Source organism: Oryctolagus cuniculus, chromosome 1 (assembly GCF_964237555.1).
Source record: "Oryctolagus cuniculus chromosome 1, mOryCun1.1, whole genome shotgun sequence".
Classification (NCBI taxonomy): domain Eukaryota; kingdom Metazoa; phylum Chordata; class Mammalia; order Lagomorpha; family Leporidae; genus Oryctolagus; species Oryctolagus cuniculus.
Window position 1 is genome coordinate 145136514 of NC_091432.1, and position 19649 is coordinate 145156162.

General features: G+C 44.2%; 1 protein-coding gene across 4 annotated transcripts in view; it reads right to left on the reverse strand.

Moving 5' to 3' along the window:
• Window positions 1-19649, reverse strand: part of PTPDC1 (protein tyrosine phosphatase domain containing 1) — a 98419-nt gene that overhangs the window by 43202 nt on the left and 35568 nt on the right. For all 4 annotated transcript variants that reach the window (XM_008257292.4, XM_051859314.2, XM_051859286.2 and 1 more), the window contains one exon: window positions 18709-18796. In XM_008257292.4, the coding sequence (XP_008255514.1) occupies window positions 18709-18790 (82 nt within the window). In that variant the 5' untranslated portion in view covers window positions 18791-18796. The remainder of the gene's footprint in view (window positions 1-18708; window positions 18797-19649) is intronic.

Consider the following 19649-nt stretch of genomic DNA (forward strand, 5'->3'; position numbering starts at 1 on the left):
GGAGCGGCACACCGCAGGCCGGCTTTCTTGGGGGCTGCACAGGTGTTCCCTCAGATATTCCCCTTAGATGTTCCCCATAGATGTTCCTGGTGCATGCCGTCTCTCTCCTCCTTTATAGTCCTCCTCCGCCAATCCTAACTCGGCTGCCCACACGCCGAGTACGCTGCTCTCCAATCAGGAGCAAGTCCTACAGTTTATTGGTTGAACTGGAGGCAGCTGTGCGGAAGCTGTTTACTTCTCTCCCAGCACCATATTGTGGGAGAGCAGATGCATAGAATAAGTCTTAATTCCAGTAACTCAGTATAGTCCGGATTGCTCCCCACAACATACTCATGCACAGAGAGAATAAAGAATGATGAAAATTGAACACTGTCTCAGAGATATACATGTGTCACACCACTAAGTGGACCAACATACACATAATGAATGTACCAAGAGAGTAAAAGAAGGGGTAGAAAACTATTAGGAGAATAAATGGCTTAAAGCTTCCCAAATGAGAAATATAAATCTACATATCTACAGACTTAAACTCCAAGTAGGATAAACAAAAAAGAAACCCAAACCATGATACACATAGTAAAAAAAAAACTCCCAAAGAGAAAAATGACTCCTCATGTACAAGGGAACCTCAATAAGATTAACAGATTTTTCCTCAGAACACCACAGACCAAAAAGCAGAGAGAGATGACATATTCAAATTGCTTAAAATAGACGCTGTCAATCAAGAATCCTAAATTCAGCAAGATTATCTTTCAAAAATTAAGGAGAATTAAAGGCATTTCCAGATTAAAAAAAAAAAAGGAATTCATTGCTAGTAGGTCCACTTTATAAGAAACACTAAAGGCAGTCTTTCAGGTTGAAAGCAAGTTTCCCAAGATGATAATGTGAATTCATAAGAGGAAAAAAAAATGGTAGATCACATCACTAGTGGTATAATATAAAATATAAAATGTAGTAATTATATAAAACAGTATAAATGTGTATTCTTTTTTCTTTTTTTTTTTTTTTTTTGACAGCAGAGTTAGACAGTGAGAGAGATACAGAGAGAGAAAGGTCTTCCTTCTGTTGGTTTACCCCTCAAATGGCTGATACGGCCAGAACGCTGTGCCGATCTGAAGCCAGGAGCCATGTGCTTCCTCCTGGTCTCCCATGCCGGTACAGGGCCCAAGGACTTGGGCCATCCACCACTGCCTTCCCGGGCCACAGCAGAGAGCTGGCCTGGAAGAGGAGCAACCAGGAAAGAATCCGGCACCCCAACCGGGACTAGAACCCGGGGTGCCGGTGCCGCAGGCAGAGGATTAGCCTAGTGAGCCATGGCGCCAGCTGTGTATTCTTTTTTAATTTTTTTTCTTTAGAGATTTATTTATTTATTTGAAGGCAGAGTTACAGAGAGGCAGAGGCAGGGAGAGAGAAAGAGGTCTTCCATCCGTTGGTCTTCCATCCCCAGATGGCCACAATGGCTGGAGCCGCGCCCATCTGAAGCCAGGAGCCAGAAGCTTCTCCTGGGTCTCCCACACAGGTACAGCGGCCCACGTACTTGGGTGATCTTCTACTGCTTTCCCAGGCCATAGCAGAGACCTGGATCATAAGTGGAGCAGCCGGGACTCAAACCAGCACCCACATGGGATGCTCGCACTATAGGAGGCGGCTTTACCCACTATGCCACAGTGCTGGCCCCTTAATGTTATTTTTAAAAGACTGTACAGAACAATATGCATGTCATTGTACTACTGGGCCTATGACATGTAAAATATCATCTATATGACAGTAAGTACAAAAGAGGTACATGAGAATGTAGTCATACCAGATTAAGGAAGAAACACAAATGACTCAAATTTACAAGAACAAATTTAGAAAACCAGGAATAGCAATAAGCATATTAATATAATAAATTTACATTTAGAGTATATAGAAAACTCCTAAAACAACAACAAAAAAATAGTCCAATTTAAAAAAGGGTAAGGGCCGGCGCTGTGGCGCAGTGGGTTAAAGCCCTGGACCGAAGCGCCAGCATTCCATATGGGCGCCGGTTCTAGTCCTGGCTGCTCCTCTTCTGATCCAGCTCTCTGCTATGACCTGGAAAAGCAGTAGAAGATGGCCCAAGTCCTTGGGTCCCTGCACCCACGTGGGAGACTCAGAAGAAGCCCCTGGCTCCTGGCTTTGGATTGGTGCAGCTCTGGCCATTGTGGCCATCTGGGGACTGAACCAGCAGAAAGAAGACCTCTCTCTGTGTCTTTACCTCTCTCTCTAACTCAGTATTTCAAATAAATAAAATAAACCTTTAAAAATAAATAAATAAATAAAAAGGGTGAATATTTGAATAAATTTATTTTTCAAGAAGATGTACAAATGACCATCAGATACATGAAGAGATACTCAATATCACTGGTAATTAGGGAAATGAAAAATCAAAGCCAGAAGCTTCTTCTGGGTCTCCCACGTGGGGGCAGGGGCCCAAGGACTTGGGCCATCTTCAGCTGCTTTCCCAGGCCATAGCAGAGATCTGGATTGGAAATGGAGCAGTTGGGACTAGAACCGGCAGCCACATGGGATGCTGGCAGTTTCTTAAAATGTTACACATAGAATTACCACATGACCTAGCAACTGCACTCCTAAGTGTATGCCCAAGAGCAATTAAAAATACACCAACGGAGGCTGGCGCTGTGGTGCAGTGGGTAAAGCCGCAACCTGTGACGCCTGTATTCCATATGGTCAGCAATTGGAGCCCAGCTGCTCCACTTCCAATCCAGCTCTCTGCTAATGGGCTGGGAAAAGCAGCTGAAACATGCTCGAGTGTTTGGGCCCGGCTACACATGTGGGAGACCCAGATGAAATTCCTGGTTCCTGTTTTCAACTTGGCTCAGCATTGGCTGTTTCAGCCATTGGGGGGGGGGTGGGACTAGCAGATGGAAGATATCTCTCTCTGTCTCTGTCTCTCTCCCTCTCTATAACTCTTTCAAGTAAATAAATTAAACTTTTAAATATTTAAAAAATGTATTTATTTGAAAATCAGAGTTACACAGAGGCAGAGAGAGAGAGAGAGAGAGAAAGTCTTCCATCTGCTGGTTCACTCTCCAAATGGCCTTGATGGCCAGAGCTGGGCCAACTGGAAGCCAGAAGCCAGAAGCTTCTTCTGAGTCTCCCATGTGGGGGCAGGGGCACAAGGACTTGGGCCATCTTCCACTGCTTTCCCAGGCCATAGCAGAGATCTGGATTGGAAATGGAGCAGCTGGGACTAGAACCGGCAGCCATGTGGGATGCTGGCACTGCAGGCAGCAGCTTTACCCACTATGCCACAGTGCCAGCCCCAATAATTAAATCTTTAAAAAAAAGTATGTGAATGTTCACAACCATATTGTTCATAATATCCAAAAGCAGAGACAATTCAAGTGTACACCAATCCAAAAAGATGAACCAAATGTGTTGTAGCCATACAATGGAATATTATTCAGCAATAAAACAGATGAAGTATTGATACGTGCTAAAACATGGATGAGCCTTGGAGCCGGTGCTGTGGTGCACAGGTTAAGCCATCATTTGCCATGCCAGCATCCCATGTGAGAGCCAGTTTGAGTCCCAGCTTCTCTGCTTCAGATCTAGTTCCATGCTTAAAGCATCTAAGAAACCAGTGGGAGATGGCCCAATACTTAGGCCCCTACCGCCCATGTTGGAGACCCAGGCTCCTGGCCTTGGCCGGGACCAGCCTCAGCCTTTGTGGACATTTGGGGAGTGAACCAGCAGATAGATCTCTCTCTCTCTCTGAGTGTCATTTTGCCTTTCAAATAAATAGATCATTAAATAAGTAAACACGGATGAACCCTGAAAACATTATAACACTATGCTATGTAAGGCAAAGTTGACACAAGGCCCCACACAGTATTATTCTATTATATTAAATGTCCGAATAGGCCAATTCAGAGGTACAGAAAGTAGACCAGTGATTGCTAGGGACTAGGCAGAGGGTGGAAGGGGAATTGGCTGCTAATTGGTACAGGACTTCTTTTTGTCTGATAAAAATGTTCTAGATTTAGATAGCAGTGATGATTACACAGTTGTGTGTACACCACTAAAAGCCACTGACTACTTTGAAAAGATGAGTTTTGTGGTATATAGATTATAACTCAATAATTTTAAAATGGGCAAGTTATTTGAATGAGCATTTCTCCAAAAACAGATATAAAAATGATCTATAAACACATGAAATGATGCTCAACATCACTAGTTATTAGAGAAAAGCATATTAAAACCACATAGGGGTCGGCGCCGCAGCTCAATAGGCTAATCCTCCACCTTGCGGCGCTGGCACACCGGGTTCTAGTCCCGGTCGGGGCACCGGATTCTGTCCCGGTTGCCCCTCTTCCAGGCCAGCTCTCTGCTGTGGCCAGGGAGTGCAGTGGAGGATGGCCCAAGTGCTTGGGCCCTGCACCCCATGGGAGACCAGGAGAGGCACCTGGCTCCTGCCATCGGATCAGCGCGGTGTGCCGGCTGCAGCGCCGGCCCGGCCATTGGAGGGTGAACCAACGGCAAAGGAAGACCTTTCTCTCTCTCTCTCTCTCACTGTCCACTCTGTCAAAACAAAACAAAACAAAACAAACAAACAAAAAAAGACCACATAGGGACCAGTGCTGTGGCACAGCGGGTAAAGCCGCTGCCTGCAATGCCGGCACCCTATATGGGCACTGGTTCAAGTCCCAGCTGCTCCACTTCTGATCCAGGTCTCTGCTATAACCTGGGAAAGCAGTAGAAGTTGTCCCAAGTCCTTGGGTCCCTGTACCTGCAAGGGAGACCCAGAAGAAGCTCCAGGCTCCTGGCTTCAGATCAGTCCAGCCATTGTGGCCATCTGGGGAGTAAACCAGCAGATGGAAGACCTCTCTCTTTCTTTCTCTCTCTACCTCTGACTCTCTCTACTTCTGACTTCAAATAAATAAATCTTAAAAAAAAATACCACTTAATATCTATTAGATGGTTACAGTCAAAGAGTCAGATAATACCAAGTGTTGGCCTCACACACTACTGCTAGGAATGTAAACTTGTGCAGCTACTTTGGAGAAGCCTCAAAGGATTAAACAAAGAGTTGCCATACCACCCAATGTTCTACTCCCAGGTAACTAACCAAGAAATATTCAACGTATATCCACACAAAAACTTGGATACAAATGTTCAAAGCAACACTATTCATAAGAACCAAAAAGTGGAAACAACCCAAATATCTATCAATTGATAAATGTATTGAAAATGTGGACTATCCATATAATGTAAAAGTTCTACCATAAAAAGTACTGCCACATTATACAACATGAGTGAACCTTGAAAAGATTATACTAGGTCCAGTGTTGTGGCACAGTGGGTTAAGCCTCCACCTGTAATGCTGGCATCCCATAGGAGCACAGGTCCAAGTGCCAGCTGCTCCACTTCTGACCCAGCTTCCTGATAATGTACCTGGGAAAGCAGCTGAAGATAGCTCAAGTACCTGGGCCTCTGTCACCCATATGGGAGACCCAGATGGAGTTCCAGGCTCTTAGCTTTGGCCTAGACCAGCTCCAGGCTGTTGTGGCCATTTGGGGAGTGAACCAGTGAATGGAAGATTCTCTCTCTGTCTGTCTCTGTCTCTTCCTCTCTCTGCTTAATTCTGACTTGCAAATAAATAAATATATCTCTCTTTAAAAAAAGGCAGAGTTATAGAGAGAGGGAAAGAGGGAGGGAGATGTCTTCCATCTGCTGGTTCACTCCCCAAATGGCCACAATGGCAAAGATAGGGCCAGGCCAAAGCCAGGGGCCAGGAGCTTCCCCCAGGTCTCCCACGTGGGTGCAGGAGCCCAAGCACTTGAGCCATTTTCCACTGCTTTCCTAGGCACATTAGCAGGGAGCTGGATTGGAAGTGGAGCAGACAAGTCTGGAACTGGTGCCCATATGGGATGCCAGCATTGTAGGCAGTGGCTTTACCAACTATGCCACAATACTGGTCCCAGCATGCCTTTCAAATACATAAAAAAATCTCAAAAAAAGATTATGCTAAGCAAAGAAGCTAGACACAAAAAAGCACCTACTGCATGACTCAATTTATATGGAATGTCTAGATAAAGGAAATCTTTACAGAGACAAAGCAGACTACAGGTTCTTAGGGCTAATGGGGAGGGGGAGGACACACAGGGGCTTTCTGGGGTGGTAACTGTGTTCTAAAATTGATTATGGAGGCAGTCATCTGGCACAGTGGCTGAAATGCTGCTTGGGACACCCACACCAGAGTGCCTGTGTTTGTGTTCTGGCTCCCTTGCTCCTTAGTTTCCTGCTAATATGCATCCTGCGGGGCAGTAGGTGACGGCTCAAGTAGTTGATTCCCAGACACCCATACAGAAAACCTGGAAAGAGTTCTTGACTTCTGGCTTCAGGCTAGTCTAGCCACAGGCTGCTGAGGGCATTTGTGGGAGTGAACCAGTGGATGGAAGATCTCTCTCCCACTCTCTGTAACTCGGACTTTCAAATAAATAAATAACTCTCAAAAAATAAACTGTGGAGTTGCTTCTATAACTCTATAAACATATTTAAAGACAGTGGGTTGTAACCTCTAAGTGGCAAATCAAAATGAATTATACCACCAAGTAATGAAATGAAATTTTCCCTCCTTTCTTTCCTGTTCTCTTTTCCTTAATAAATACATCAAAAAACCACTGGATATATTTCTCATTCAGTCAAGACAAAGTAGCCCTCTGTTCCTCCCAGGTTTAACTTCTTTAAAAAAAAAAAAAAGATTTGTTTTTATTTATTTGAAAAACAGAGTTACAAAGAGGCAGAGACAGAGAAACTGATCTTCCATCTGCTGGTTCACTCCCCAAATGGCCACATCAGCTGGAGCTGGGACAACCTGAAGCCAGGAGCTTGGAGCTTCTTCTGGGTCTCCCACATGGGTGTAGGGGCTAAAGGACTTGGGCTTTCCCAGGCCATAGCAGAGAGCTGGATCAGAAGTGGAGCAGCTGTGGCTTGAATCAGTGGCTATATGGGACACCAAAACTGCAGGTGGCAGCTTTACCTGCTATGCCCCTGCATTGACCCCAGCTTTAACTTCTTACAACTAAAATACTCTGAACACAACAGAACAGACAAACACAGGAGGACTTTCAAGGGGCCAGCATCTAGAGCAGGGATGGGGAACATCTGGCCTGTGGGAAGTATAAGGCATGCAAATCATTTGGTCCCGCCCTGCCAAAGTAACAGCAGGCGGGAGTCAAAATTCAATAAATCCAATGGCAGGCTAATATTTAACTTGGTAATTCTGTATGGCCTGCAAATGATGTTATAAATATCCACATGGCAGTTGAGAGAAAAAAGGTTCACCACTGCTGGTCTGGAGACCTCAGGACTGGAAGAACAATGAGGTTGTGAGCTCCCTGGGATTCCTGACAGCCTTCCGTATACCCCAAGTAGGGTGCTACAGAAGATTCAACCCAGAGCAAGCTACAAGAAAAGCCTTCTCCCCTAGCCAAAGGTCTGGGGAAAAAGGTGATTATGACCTAATAACGTAAAATAATTTTGGCAATACCCACGCTGCTGCAGTCAAGTACCAATGCAAATGTCATATCTTTTCCACCCATGGTTTCAGGGGGTTTGAACAGAACCGATCTCCCAAATGCTTCTACTCTGCAGAAGAGAAAGTGGATTCTACTCTCATCAGATGGTGCCAGAGGTAAAGGCAGGGAGCTAACCTTCCCATCTCTGCCTAGAAGTAGCCTATGGTGTCCTGATTCCCCCCCTGCACAGCACCGGTGGGGCTGATCAGGAGTCAATTCCTCCCCATCTGGAAGAAGCAGGCGGGCTGATTCCTGCAGAGGGTGGTGTCGGTGGGCAGAGCAGAGGATGGCTGCCCATTTCCCGAGGTGGAAGTGAGCAGTGCTGCAACTCCCATGCCAGGAGAGTGTCATGGGGCCCAGCTGTGACCTAAGCCTCCACATTCTCCTGGCAGTCATAGGTCTTAATATGGCTATCAACACTGCCTTCTCCTACATCAGAGGGGACCAGAACCTCCATCTCTACCTAGCATCAAGAAGATTGAACCAGGGCCTGCGCTGTGGCACTGCTGATTAAGCCACCAAGTGATACGAGTGCCAGCATCTGACGAGGGCCAGTTCGAGTTGTCCTGGTGCTCTGTGTAACCCTGCTTTTCAAATAACGAAAGAGTGAACAAGGCAGGGCAGGTCGTGGCTAGCAGGCACTCTACTCCCCCATGCTTTGGTCTCAGTGAGACAGGGTGGGGGCAGACACCTCCATATCCAGCTGGCAGCAATGAGGCTGAACAAGGCAGCATGTGAGGCAGGGCTAGCAGACTCTCATCTCCCCCAGATGTCCTCAGTATCAGAGGAGCCCAGAGGTGTTGGCCCCGACACCTACTTGCCCTCAATGAAACACAAAAAGCCACATGCCCCCAGCCATGGACTGGTGTTACCAGAGCCCATGAGGAAGGAGGTGGCAGGAAGAACAGCTGGCATTATGCTTCCCACCTGCTCTTCCCCTGAGGTGGGCAGAGCCCAGCAGGGAAATGAGGTTCAGCCGTACCTTGCAACAACAAGGAGGTATGAGTCAACCTCTACCTCCCCTTCCCAGGTGTCACTGGGCCCAGATCATTTTCCTTCTCAGGGAGCTGACCTTACACTCCCACTCAACGGCTCATGACAGTGTACAGCAACGCCCCACTTTCACCATGACAGTCAACAGAGCTGGGGGAAGAGCTGACATTCCATCCTGCCCATATGCAATGAGGCAGAATAAGCACCCACTTTTGCTGGATGCCGTCAGTAAGGCTGAGGGGGAAGGTGAGCATACACACTCACCTGGTTCTCCAGCTACACTGCAACATCTGCTAAATAAGAAAAAACAGAATCTAAAAATGTAGAGAATACAGAGAAAATCATGTGTTTCACCAAAAACTAATAAAATTACAATTTCAATGAGAAAAAACAATCAACAGTCATTAAAATAGAAATCAAATGTTGAAATTACATAATAAGAATCTTAAATATAATGTTTTGGCACTGTTTCTAGAAGAATTGGAACGAGAAAGCTCTTCAGTCATAATGGAATCAAACCAGAAATCAGTAGCAGAAAGAGAACAGGAAAGACTTCCAAAGACTTGAAAATTAAACATCAAACTTATAAATAATTCATGAATTGAAGAAGTCTCAAAGAAAATTATGAAATCCATAGAAGTGAATCAAAATAAAACATACATAAAATACACGGAAAAGCAGACATGTGAATGAAATGTATACCACTTCATGCTATGTTAGAGAAAAGAAAATGCCTTATGCCAGTAATGTAAGTTTCAACCTAAGTAAACTAGGAAAATAATGAGAAAATAAAAAATAAGAATAAGCTCTGGAAGGATAAAAATAAGAACACAAATCAGTAAAATTAAAAACAGAAAAATTACAGTAAAGGTCAGTTAAATAAAAAACTGGCTCTATGAAAAGTAACAATAAAACTAACTTCTAACAATACTGGCAAAAACTTTAAAAAAGACAAATCACCAATATCAGAGATGAAACAGGGAGTATCACTACTTTATTATTAAAGTATTATTTAAAGTTTGAGGCCGGCGCCGTGGCTCAATAGGCTAATCCTCTGCCTTGCGGCGCCGGCACCCCGGTTCTAGTCCCGGTCAGGGCACCAGATTCTGTCCCAGTTGCTCCTCTTCCAGTCCAGCTCTCTGCTGTGGCCCGGGAGTGCAGTGGAGGATGGCCCAAGTACTTGGGCCCTGCACCCACATGGGAGACCAGGAAAAGCACTTGGCTCCCGGCTTCGGATGGGCACAGTGCGCCAGCCGTGGCGGCCACTGGAGGGTGAACCAACAGCAAAGGAAGACCTTTCTCTCTGTATCTCTCTCTCACTGTCCACTCTGCCTGTCACAATAAAATAAATAAATTTTAAAAAGTATTATTTAAAGTTTGAACAATTTTATGCTTGTAAGTTTGACAAGTTAGAAGAAATGGACAAATTCCTTGAACCAAGACTCAACCAAGATGAATGGCATAATCTGAATAGTCCTATAAAAATAAAAGGAGCCAGCATTGTGGTGCAGCAGGCTAAGCTGCCACCTGGAACACTGGCATCCCATATCAGAGCACTGGTTCAAGTCCCACCTGCTCTGCTTCTGATCCAGCTCCCTGCTAATGTGCCTCAGAAAGCAGTGGAAAACGACCCAAGGGCTTGAGCCCCTGCCACCCATGTGGGAGACCCAGAGGATGTTCCTGGCTCCTGGCTTCAGACTGGATCAGCCATGGCTGGGGCAGCCATTTGGGAAGTAAACCAGCAAATAATGGTCTCTCTCTGTCTCTCCTTCCCTCTGTAACTCTGCCTTTCAAATAAATAAATAAATAAATTTTAAAAATAGAAATGAAGAGCTGTCATGATCATAGATTTGAAAATTTTAAATTTATTTATTTTAATTTTACTTGAAAAGCAAAGAGATACACAAAGATAGACAAGAAAGAACTTCTATTCTCTGGTTACTCCCCAGATGCCCACAATAGCCAGGGTTGGGTTAGGCTGAAGCCAAGAGCCCAGAACTTAACCTAGGTCTCCCACATGCATAGCAGGGACCCAAGTACTCAGGCCATCATCTGCTGCCTCTCAGAGTGCACATCAGGAGGGAGCTGGATCAGAATTAAGGAACAAGAATCTGAACCCAGGGACTCCAGTATGGGATGTGGGCATCCCAAGCGCATCTTAACTATTGTGCCAAACACCCACTCCAGGTTTAATTCTTATCAAAAACCCCAGCAAGGTTGCTTGTGGATATAGTTAAGCTTATTCTAAGATTTATATGGAAAGCCTTAGGTCCTAGCTAAAATAATCTTGAAAAATAATTAAGTGGTAAGAATCACTCTGATACTAAGGCCTATTCCATACCTACAGTAATCACATTGGGGGTATTGGTGGAGGGACAGACATATACAGATCAATGAAAGGGAACAGAGAAACTACAAAAGTCCCCACAGAACTTCCAGACATTGGTACATGTGAAGTTCTTAAGACTTGACACTAAAAGTATAATCTATAAAAGGAAAATTGAGCCTGAAGACAATTAAAAACTTTCTCAAAAAAGGTCATGAAGAGTATAGAAAGGAAAGCTACAGGCTAAGAGGATATATCTGTAAACCTCACATCGGAGAAAAAACTAACATACAGACTATATAAAGAAATATAAAGAACTGCTTAAAAAAAAAAAAGTCCAACCAACCAGAGTGGAAAAGAGATATGCAGACACATATAAAAAGAGAATATAGAGACACTTTCAAGGCAAATAAGCAAATGAAAAGCTGACTATCATCATTAGCCATTAGAGAAATGCCTATTACAACCACAAAGAGATACCATTACACACTTGCTAGAAAGGCTAAAAATACATAATGACAATACTAATGGTGGTGAGGATGCAGACAAACTTGATCACTCATATGCTGCTGGTAGTAATGAAAAATGGCAAAACCACTCTGGAAAAGTCTGGCAGTTTCATATAGAACTAAACATGTAACTATCATATGATCTAGGAAATACACTGATAGGCATTTATCCCACAGTAATAAAAACTTAACTGTACATGAATGTTCAGAGAAGCTTTACTCATAACAGTGCCAATACCCTGGTATGTCCTTGACCATGGAATGCTTTCACTCAGCACCTGAAAGGAATACACCATTGATATGCACCACAACCTGGACAGAACTGAAAGGAACTATGCCGACTGAAAGAAGCCAACTCTAGAAGGTTACATACTATAAAATTTCATTACACAACTCTCTTGAAATGACAAAATTACATCCGGGGAACACATTTATGACCAGAGTCACAGCTGCAGGTGGGCTTGGAAATGGGAAGGACCTTGTGCTGACAGAACCGTTCTGCATTTGGCCCATAAAAATGTTAATATATTCTAGCTGCGATGTTACTATTATTATATAGTTTTTCAGGTTGTTATTTTTGATAGAAACCAGGTAAAGATAAATAGGATCCCTCTGTATTATTTCTTACAACTCCCTGTGAAAGCATAATAATCTCAACATTTTAACTAAAAATGTAAATATAATCAAAGAAAAAAGCTGCTAGGCAGGCCTGAGCCAAGGCCACCTACTGGAGGTCAAGGCCAAGGAAGAGAAAGCAACTAGGGGTACATGATGTTTGTCTCGCAGGGTACAGGCCCCATGGGGAAAAACACTGAGCTGAGTGATGGCTGGGAAGCATGGGGAAGATTGGTTAAGAAAAAGAGGACTGGGTAAATAGGTAAACATACTAAGAATGGTAAGAGCCAAATTTCTTATTCCTGGAGATTATAAATGTAAGACTGGGAAAATCTGGAATTATAGTAAAATAATGTTGGATTAGAATTGGAAATATGAACATGAACTCAGGGTTTTCTTTTTCTTTTAAAGTTTATTTATTTATTTGAAAGGCAGAGATACAGAGAGAGAGAGAGAGATCGCTCTTCCATCCACTGGTTCACTCCCCAAATGGGTACAATAGCTGGGGCTGGGCCAGGCCAAAGCCAGGAGCCTAGAACTCCATCCAGGTCTTAGCAGGGAGCTGGATTGGAACTAGGGTAGCCAGGACTTGAACCAGTGCCCATATGGGATGCCAGCACTGCAGGCAGAACTTAACCTGCTAGGCCACAACACTGGCCCCAAACTCAGGGTCTTTGATGTAAACTGACAGAGAAATAAATACACATGTGAAAGTGGACAGATACATATGAACAAGCTGGGAATACTCATCTGAAATGTTTAAGATCAAAAGTGTTTCCAACTTCAGAGTTGTTTTGGATTTTGGAATATTTGCATAGAATTCACGGGCTGAGTATCCCTAATCTGAAAATTCAAAATCTGAAATGCTCTGAAATCCAAAACTTTTGGACTATCACATCAATACAGATGTATAATATTCATTTCCTAGATTTGTTCCCTGAGAGGACTTGGAACATGACAGTCTGGAGTACTGAATATGCCCAAATCTTAGTTCCTAAGTACCATTTGTTCCCCCATTAAAAACAATCAGAGCTCCTTGGAGAAAGCGCTGATTTCAGGGTCGGGCAGGGAAAGAACAAGATGAGGTGGAAGACTTGGCTGTACAAGAAAGTGGAGAATGCAGGAATGGGGCAAGAGGACACTGCAAATAGCCTAAAGGGGTTCTTACTAGCCAAATATGGGAAGCTTCAAAATAAATGACAGTGGGAAAATTACATTCCACTGGATAAAACAGGAGTCCACACTGGAATAAATAATTGAACAAATGAGTAGAAAATACTTCTGTATAGTAGGATGCCAACTAATAAATGCAGAGGGAATGATGGAATTAGAAAACTTCCACTTAGTTATCTATCATAGTAATAATTAATTTGGGCAAGAAACATCAATGGATGCTAAAATCACTAGGTGGCTGGGGGCCGGCACTGTGGCACAGCAGGTAAAGCCGCCATTTGCAGTACCAGCATCCCATATGGACACCAGTTCGAGTCTGGCTGCTCCACTTTTAATCCAGCTCTCTGCTATGGCCTGGGAAAGCAGTAGAAGATGGCCCAAGTCCTTGGGCCCCTGCACCTGTGTGGGAGACTGGGAAGAAGCTCCTGGCTTTGGATCGGTGCAGCTCCGGCCGATGCGGCCATCTGGGAGTGAACCAACAGATGGAAGACCTCTCTCTCTCTCTCTGCCTCTCCTCTCTGTGTAACTCTGACTTTCAAATAAATAAATAAATCTTTTTAAAAAATAAAAAATAAAATCACTAGGTGGAAGTTGGCTGCGGAACAGGATATCAACAGAACTTCAAAACATATCTCCATAAAATATTAATTATGAAGAGAAAAATAATAATTTATAATGGATAACTTTTGGCAGATACACTTTGCTGAAGTGGTCAAACCTCACGTTTCCACTGATGGGGCAAAATGACATCTTGGGTCACCTGATGTGATACAGACAGAAAAGCATGGTCATTTCTGTGACATTTTTACCAGAAATGTATAACCTCAGTCTTATCATGAGGAAACAGCAGACAGACCCAAAATGAGGAACATGCTACAAAATAACTAGCCTGTAAACTTAAAAACTGGCAGTCATTAAGGTCAAGAAAGGACCAATCAAGGTCCTTGAAAGAGACTGAAAAATCTTTATGAGAATTCTTTGCTAATAAAGCATATTATTAAGAGAGCTGTCAAAACTTGAATGGGATGGCCGGCGCTGCGGCTCACTAGGCTAATCCTCCACCTGTGGCGCCGGCACCCTGGGTTCTAGTCCCGGTTGGGGCGCCGGTTCTGTCCCAGTTGTTCCTCTTCCAGTCCAGCTCTCTGCTGTGGTCTGGGAGTGCAGTGGAGGATGGCCCAGGTCCTAGGGCCCTACACTCACATGGGACACCAGAAGAGGTACCTGGCTCCTGGCTTCGGATCGGCGTGGTGTGCCGGCCACAGCGCACCGGCCGTAGCAGCCATTGGGAGGTGAACCAATGGAAAAGGAAAGGCCGGCGCCGCGGCTCACTAGGCTAATCCTCCACCTTGCGGCGCCGGCACACCGGGTTCTAGTCCCGGTTGGGGCGCCGGATTCTGTCCCGGTTGCCCCTCTTCCAGGCCAGCTCTCTGCTATGGCCAGGGAGTGCAGTGGAGGATGGCCCAGGTGCTTGGGGCCCTGCACCCCATGGGAGACCAGGAAAAAGCACCTGGCTCCTGGCTCCTGCCATTGGATCAGCGCGGTGCGCCGGCCACAGCGCACCAGCTGCGGCGGCCATTGGAGGGTGAACCAACGGCAAAGGAAGACCTTTCTCTCTGTCTCTCTCTCACTGTCCACTCTGCCTGTCAAAAAAAAAAAAAAAAGAAAGAAAAGAAAAGGAAGACCTTTCTCTCTGTCTCGCTCTCTCACTGTCCCACTCTGTCAAAAAAACAAAACAAAAAAACTTGAATGGGAGTCTCTGGCTGAATGACCTATAGGTTTTTTGTGTGTGTGTGCACTGTGTTTTTCTTCTAATTTTTCTGTAAGTTCAAAAAATCATTTCAGAACAAGAAGTTCACATCCCAAAAACGAGAAAGCCAGACAGCAGGGGCATCCTGATGGGATAATATGGCGCCACCCACAAAATATTTTTGTTAATTAAAAAAACCCAACAGTCTGACTAGACTCCACATCTGTCTACCAATTTATAGGAAATGCCACATGGATATAATCAGTAAAACAGATCCTGGCAAACTGTACAGGGCAAAAACACCTTAATTTCTTCAACAAATAAAGTGTAAGAAAAAAAGAGAGGGGGAAATCTAAGTTTAAGAGATTTACGCTATACAGCAACCACTTACAGTATACTGGCCTCTTTTGGATCCCAATTCAGACACACAAGGGTATTTCAAAAAGTTAACAGAAAACATGTATTATGAAAAAATTGTTGCACTAAAACTTTTCATTCCATGTGTCCATGAACTTTTTGAAGTATTCTGTGTGTGTGTGTGTAAATACACCATATATAAACTAGGCCTATGATATATAACTACGAAATAATTAGCAATTTGAACACCGTGCAGGTACTTGATATTAATCATTCATTATTATTTTAGTTGTTATAATGATTATGTAACCATTTAACAAATAAAATGACACAAAGCCTTGAATTTGCTTCAAAATATGGATGGTAGGGAAGTGAGTGGAGAAGCAAGTGACTGAGATGCTAAAGCAGACTGATGGCACATTTTAGTGGAATGATATGTACACAGGGATCTTTATTTTACTCTGTATACTTCAGTAACATTTGAAATTGCCCTATGAAAAATGTTTTTTAAGCAGTAGAACCATTATTTAAATCTATGTCTGTCTCATTCTAAAACTTGATAAATTTCCTATTTTCTGCCCCAATTACATTTCCCCATTAGCCAACATTAAAAAAACACTGTCTTGGGCCAACGCCGTGGCTCACTTGGTCAATCCTCCACCTGTGGTGCTGGCATCCCATATGTGTGCTGGGTTCTAGTCCTGGTTGTTCCTCTTCCAGCCCCGCTCTCTGCTGTGGCCTGGGAAGGCAGTGGAGGATGGCCCAAGTGCTTGGGACCCTGCGACTGCATAAGAGACCAGGAGGAAGCACCTGACTCCTGGCTTCAGATCGGCGCAGTGCCAGCCGTTGCAGCCAGTTGGGGAGTGAACCAACAGAAGGAAGACCTCTCTCTCTGCCTTTCTTCTCTCTGTGTAACTCTGACTTTCAAATAAATAAATAAAATCTTCAAAAAAACAAAACAAAACAAAAACAAAAACTACCGTCTAGCCTCAAACCTAATAAAGCATAAATGACTATCTTTGTAGATGAAATATATTTTAAGAAAGTAAGATACAAAGTAAATTTTATTTTTCCAAGTTCCCTAGTTAAAAGTCAGCTATAGTTATACTGTGAAAAAATTTTAATTAAGATTTTTGGAAAGGTAAAAAAAATCAGCTTTTCTAGTGGATCACAATGGAAGAAGTGGTACAACCTTCCTGGGGTTATATGGAAAGGTATAAGGATTTCTGGTTGTCACTGGTACCTGGGGACACTGCTGAATTTAGTGGGTGGGGCCAGGGACAGGAATATCTTTGGTACTGAGGTCTCTGAAGTTCAGGGAAGAGCTACTCACCCCAAATACCAACAGGGTCCTGCTGAGAATCACCACCTAAGAAGGAACATCCTAACAGAAGGTACAAGAGGGAAAAAGTCTGGAGTGTTACTCAGGGGGAAAATGTACATTATTCTACAAGGGAAGCAGCAAGTTGACATCATTACTGTATTTGTTTTAGACAGCATTTCTTTCTGAGACCAGAAGACCAAGATAGAGTAAGTCTGGCACACAAAAGATGTACACAAATGGTAGTCATCAGCTGTATTAGCACTTTCAGAGTCAGACACAGCAAAGACAGATGAAGGACAATCTATGAGGCTCCTCAATGGGGAAACACTGGATTTCTTGAAGAAAGAGAGCTCCCTCTGGTGGGGTGGTCAGAGCCCAACAAGAACACAACTGACAACCGATGGTTCCCAGTGCTGAACTCCAATACCTCTAGTTTGACGCTTAATGCTTTACTCTTCCTTTATGATCTGATCCATACTTTAGGCAAGGAATTCTTCAAAGTTCCCTATACAGTAAAACAAAAGTGAACCTGGGTAAAGCCCAGATTGAGCGTTCAGAAGGTACTGCAAAGGGTATTGCCAAGAAAAATTACTCAATGCTGGCCGCCGGCTGCTGGTGGCAGAAAGACCAGCACTGCTCAAGTGGAATCAGGTGGCTCCCTGCTCAGACTGCAGCAGAAAAGAGGGGCAAGTGCGGCAACAGGAGTCCAAGCGTGCTTCCTTGCCTACCATGCCACAGAAAAATGAAAACAGTGGGAAGGCACCTGAGGACAGGAAAAGTAGGGCTTCAGAGGTTCTGAATGTGCTTTCTAAGTGGCACCCGCAAGTAATTTTTTTTTTTTTTTTTGACAGGCAGAGTGGACAGTGAGAGAGAGAGAGAGACAGAGAGAAAGGTCTTCCTTTGCCGTTGGTTCACCCTCCAGTGGCCGCCATGGCTGCCGCAGCCGGCGCACCGCGTTGATCCAATAGCAGGAGCCAGGTACTTATCCTGGTCTCTCATGGGGTGCAGGGCCCAAGCACTTAGGCCATCCTCCACTGCACTCCCTGGCCACAGCAGAGAGCTGGCCTGGAAGAGGGGCAACCGGGACAGAATCCAGCGCCCCGACCAGGACTAGAACCCGGTGTGCCGGCGCCGCAAGGCGGAGGATTAGCCTAGTGAGCCGCGGCGCCGGCCATCTGCAAGTAATTTAAAGAGAAAGAAATAAAAGCTGGATTCACAAATAGGTGCTTGAGGCAGAAATACATACTTCATCTCAGTCTAAAATAATGCAGGAGACAAACAGCATTGCGAACAATTCCTCTTAACAGGACAGCATCATTACTCAGGGTTTTTTTAATTTAAAAAATGTGTTTAACTGAGAGGGAGAGACAGAGATCAAGAGAGCTCCCACCTACTGACTCATTCCTCAAATAGCTGCAAAGGCCAGGGCTGGGCTGAAGCCAGAGCCAAAGCTGGGAACTAAATCCCACTTTCTCACTTGGGTGGCAGGAACCCAACCACTTGAGCCATCGCCGCTGCCTGCCAGGGTCTGCATTAGCAGGAAGCTGGAGTCAGAAGCCAAAGCTGGGACTCAAACCCACGTACTCTGATAGGGGATGTGAGCATCTTGACCGTGAGGATAAATGCCCCCTACTTTCTCAGAGATTTGAAAAGGAATTCTAACAGGTCAAAACAGGAAGGCAGAAAGAAACAAAAACCTGTAAATAATACCCACAACTTGAGATCCAGTAGGTATAGAGCCTTTCCTTTTATGTCCTTTCAGAGTTACTTTTATTAAACACCACTTTTCTTAGAGGCATAGAAAGTGTGTTGAAGAGGTTCAGTGTTGCGGTGAAGTGAGCTAAGCCTGCAGTCCCAGAGGCTCCACTTCCAATCCAGCTTCCTTCTAAAGTGCCTGAAAGGCCGTGAAGATGGCCCAATGGATTGGGACCCTGTCACTCATGTGGGAGGCCTGGCTAGAGTTTCTGTCTCCTGGCTTTCAGCTGGTCCACAGCTGGTTGTGGCATACATTTAGGTAGTAAACTGGGGAATGGAAGAGCTCTCTTCCTTTCAAATAAATAAAAATCTGTTCCAAAAAAAAATAATTAAAGAGATATTACCTTCCATGTTTGCAGCATACCCACTGTTATTCACCAACATGGAATATGGTTGTTGGTTTTGAGGTAAGACTCCTGCAGCCATGATAGCCTGTTGGGAAAAAAAAAATTATTTTTAAAGTTTGCCTTGGGATATTCTTTACAAATCACTTATAATAAACTAGATCTCTGCTGTCCATTACAGCAGTCATTAGTTAAGTGTTTACTAATAATTGAATTGTGTCTGGTTCAGGCTGAGCTGTGCTATAAGAATAAAATACAAAATTTTGAAGATTTAGCACAAAAATGTGTAAACGTCTCACTAATGATTTTTACAGATTAAACACTGAAATGTTTTTGAACACTGGGTTAAAAAAATAATAAGAAATTATTGGCCGGTGCCGTGGCTCACTTGGCTAATCCTCCGCCTGCGGTGCCGGCACCCCAGGTTCTAGTCCCGGTTGGGGCACCAGATTCTGTTCCAGTTGCTCCTCTTCCAGTACAGCTCTATGCTGTAGCCTGGGAAGGCAGTGGAGGATGGCCCAAGTGCTTGGGCCCTGCACCTGCATGGGAGACCAGGAGGAAGCACCTGGCTTCGGATAATTTCTTTTAAAATTTTAATGTTATTTTTTTAACTTACTTAATACATGACTCATATAAGCTGGATAGTAAGGACATTACAAAGAAAAGACATACTCTCTTTTATGTATGTATAGTGCCTATGGGGAAGATAAGATGTAGACATAAATAATGCTAATAAGTGCTAAGTGTCACAAGCCAGGCTGGGGCAAGGAGGAAGGCTGCGCAGCCTGAGGGTAGGCAGACAGCTTCAGGGAGGAATCAGCATTTTAACAAGGCTCAAGGAGTAATACTTATTGTAGACATGAGGGTATACTAGGCAACTGAGATGAAACCTTCACTCTACTGAGGAACAGAATTCTACCAAATGATAGTCTGCTGCATTT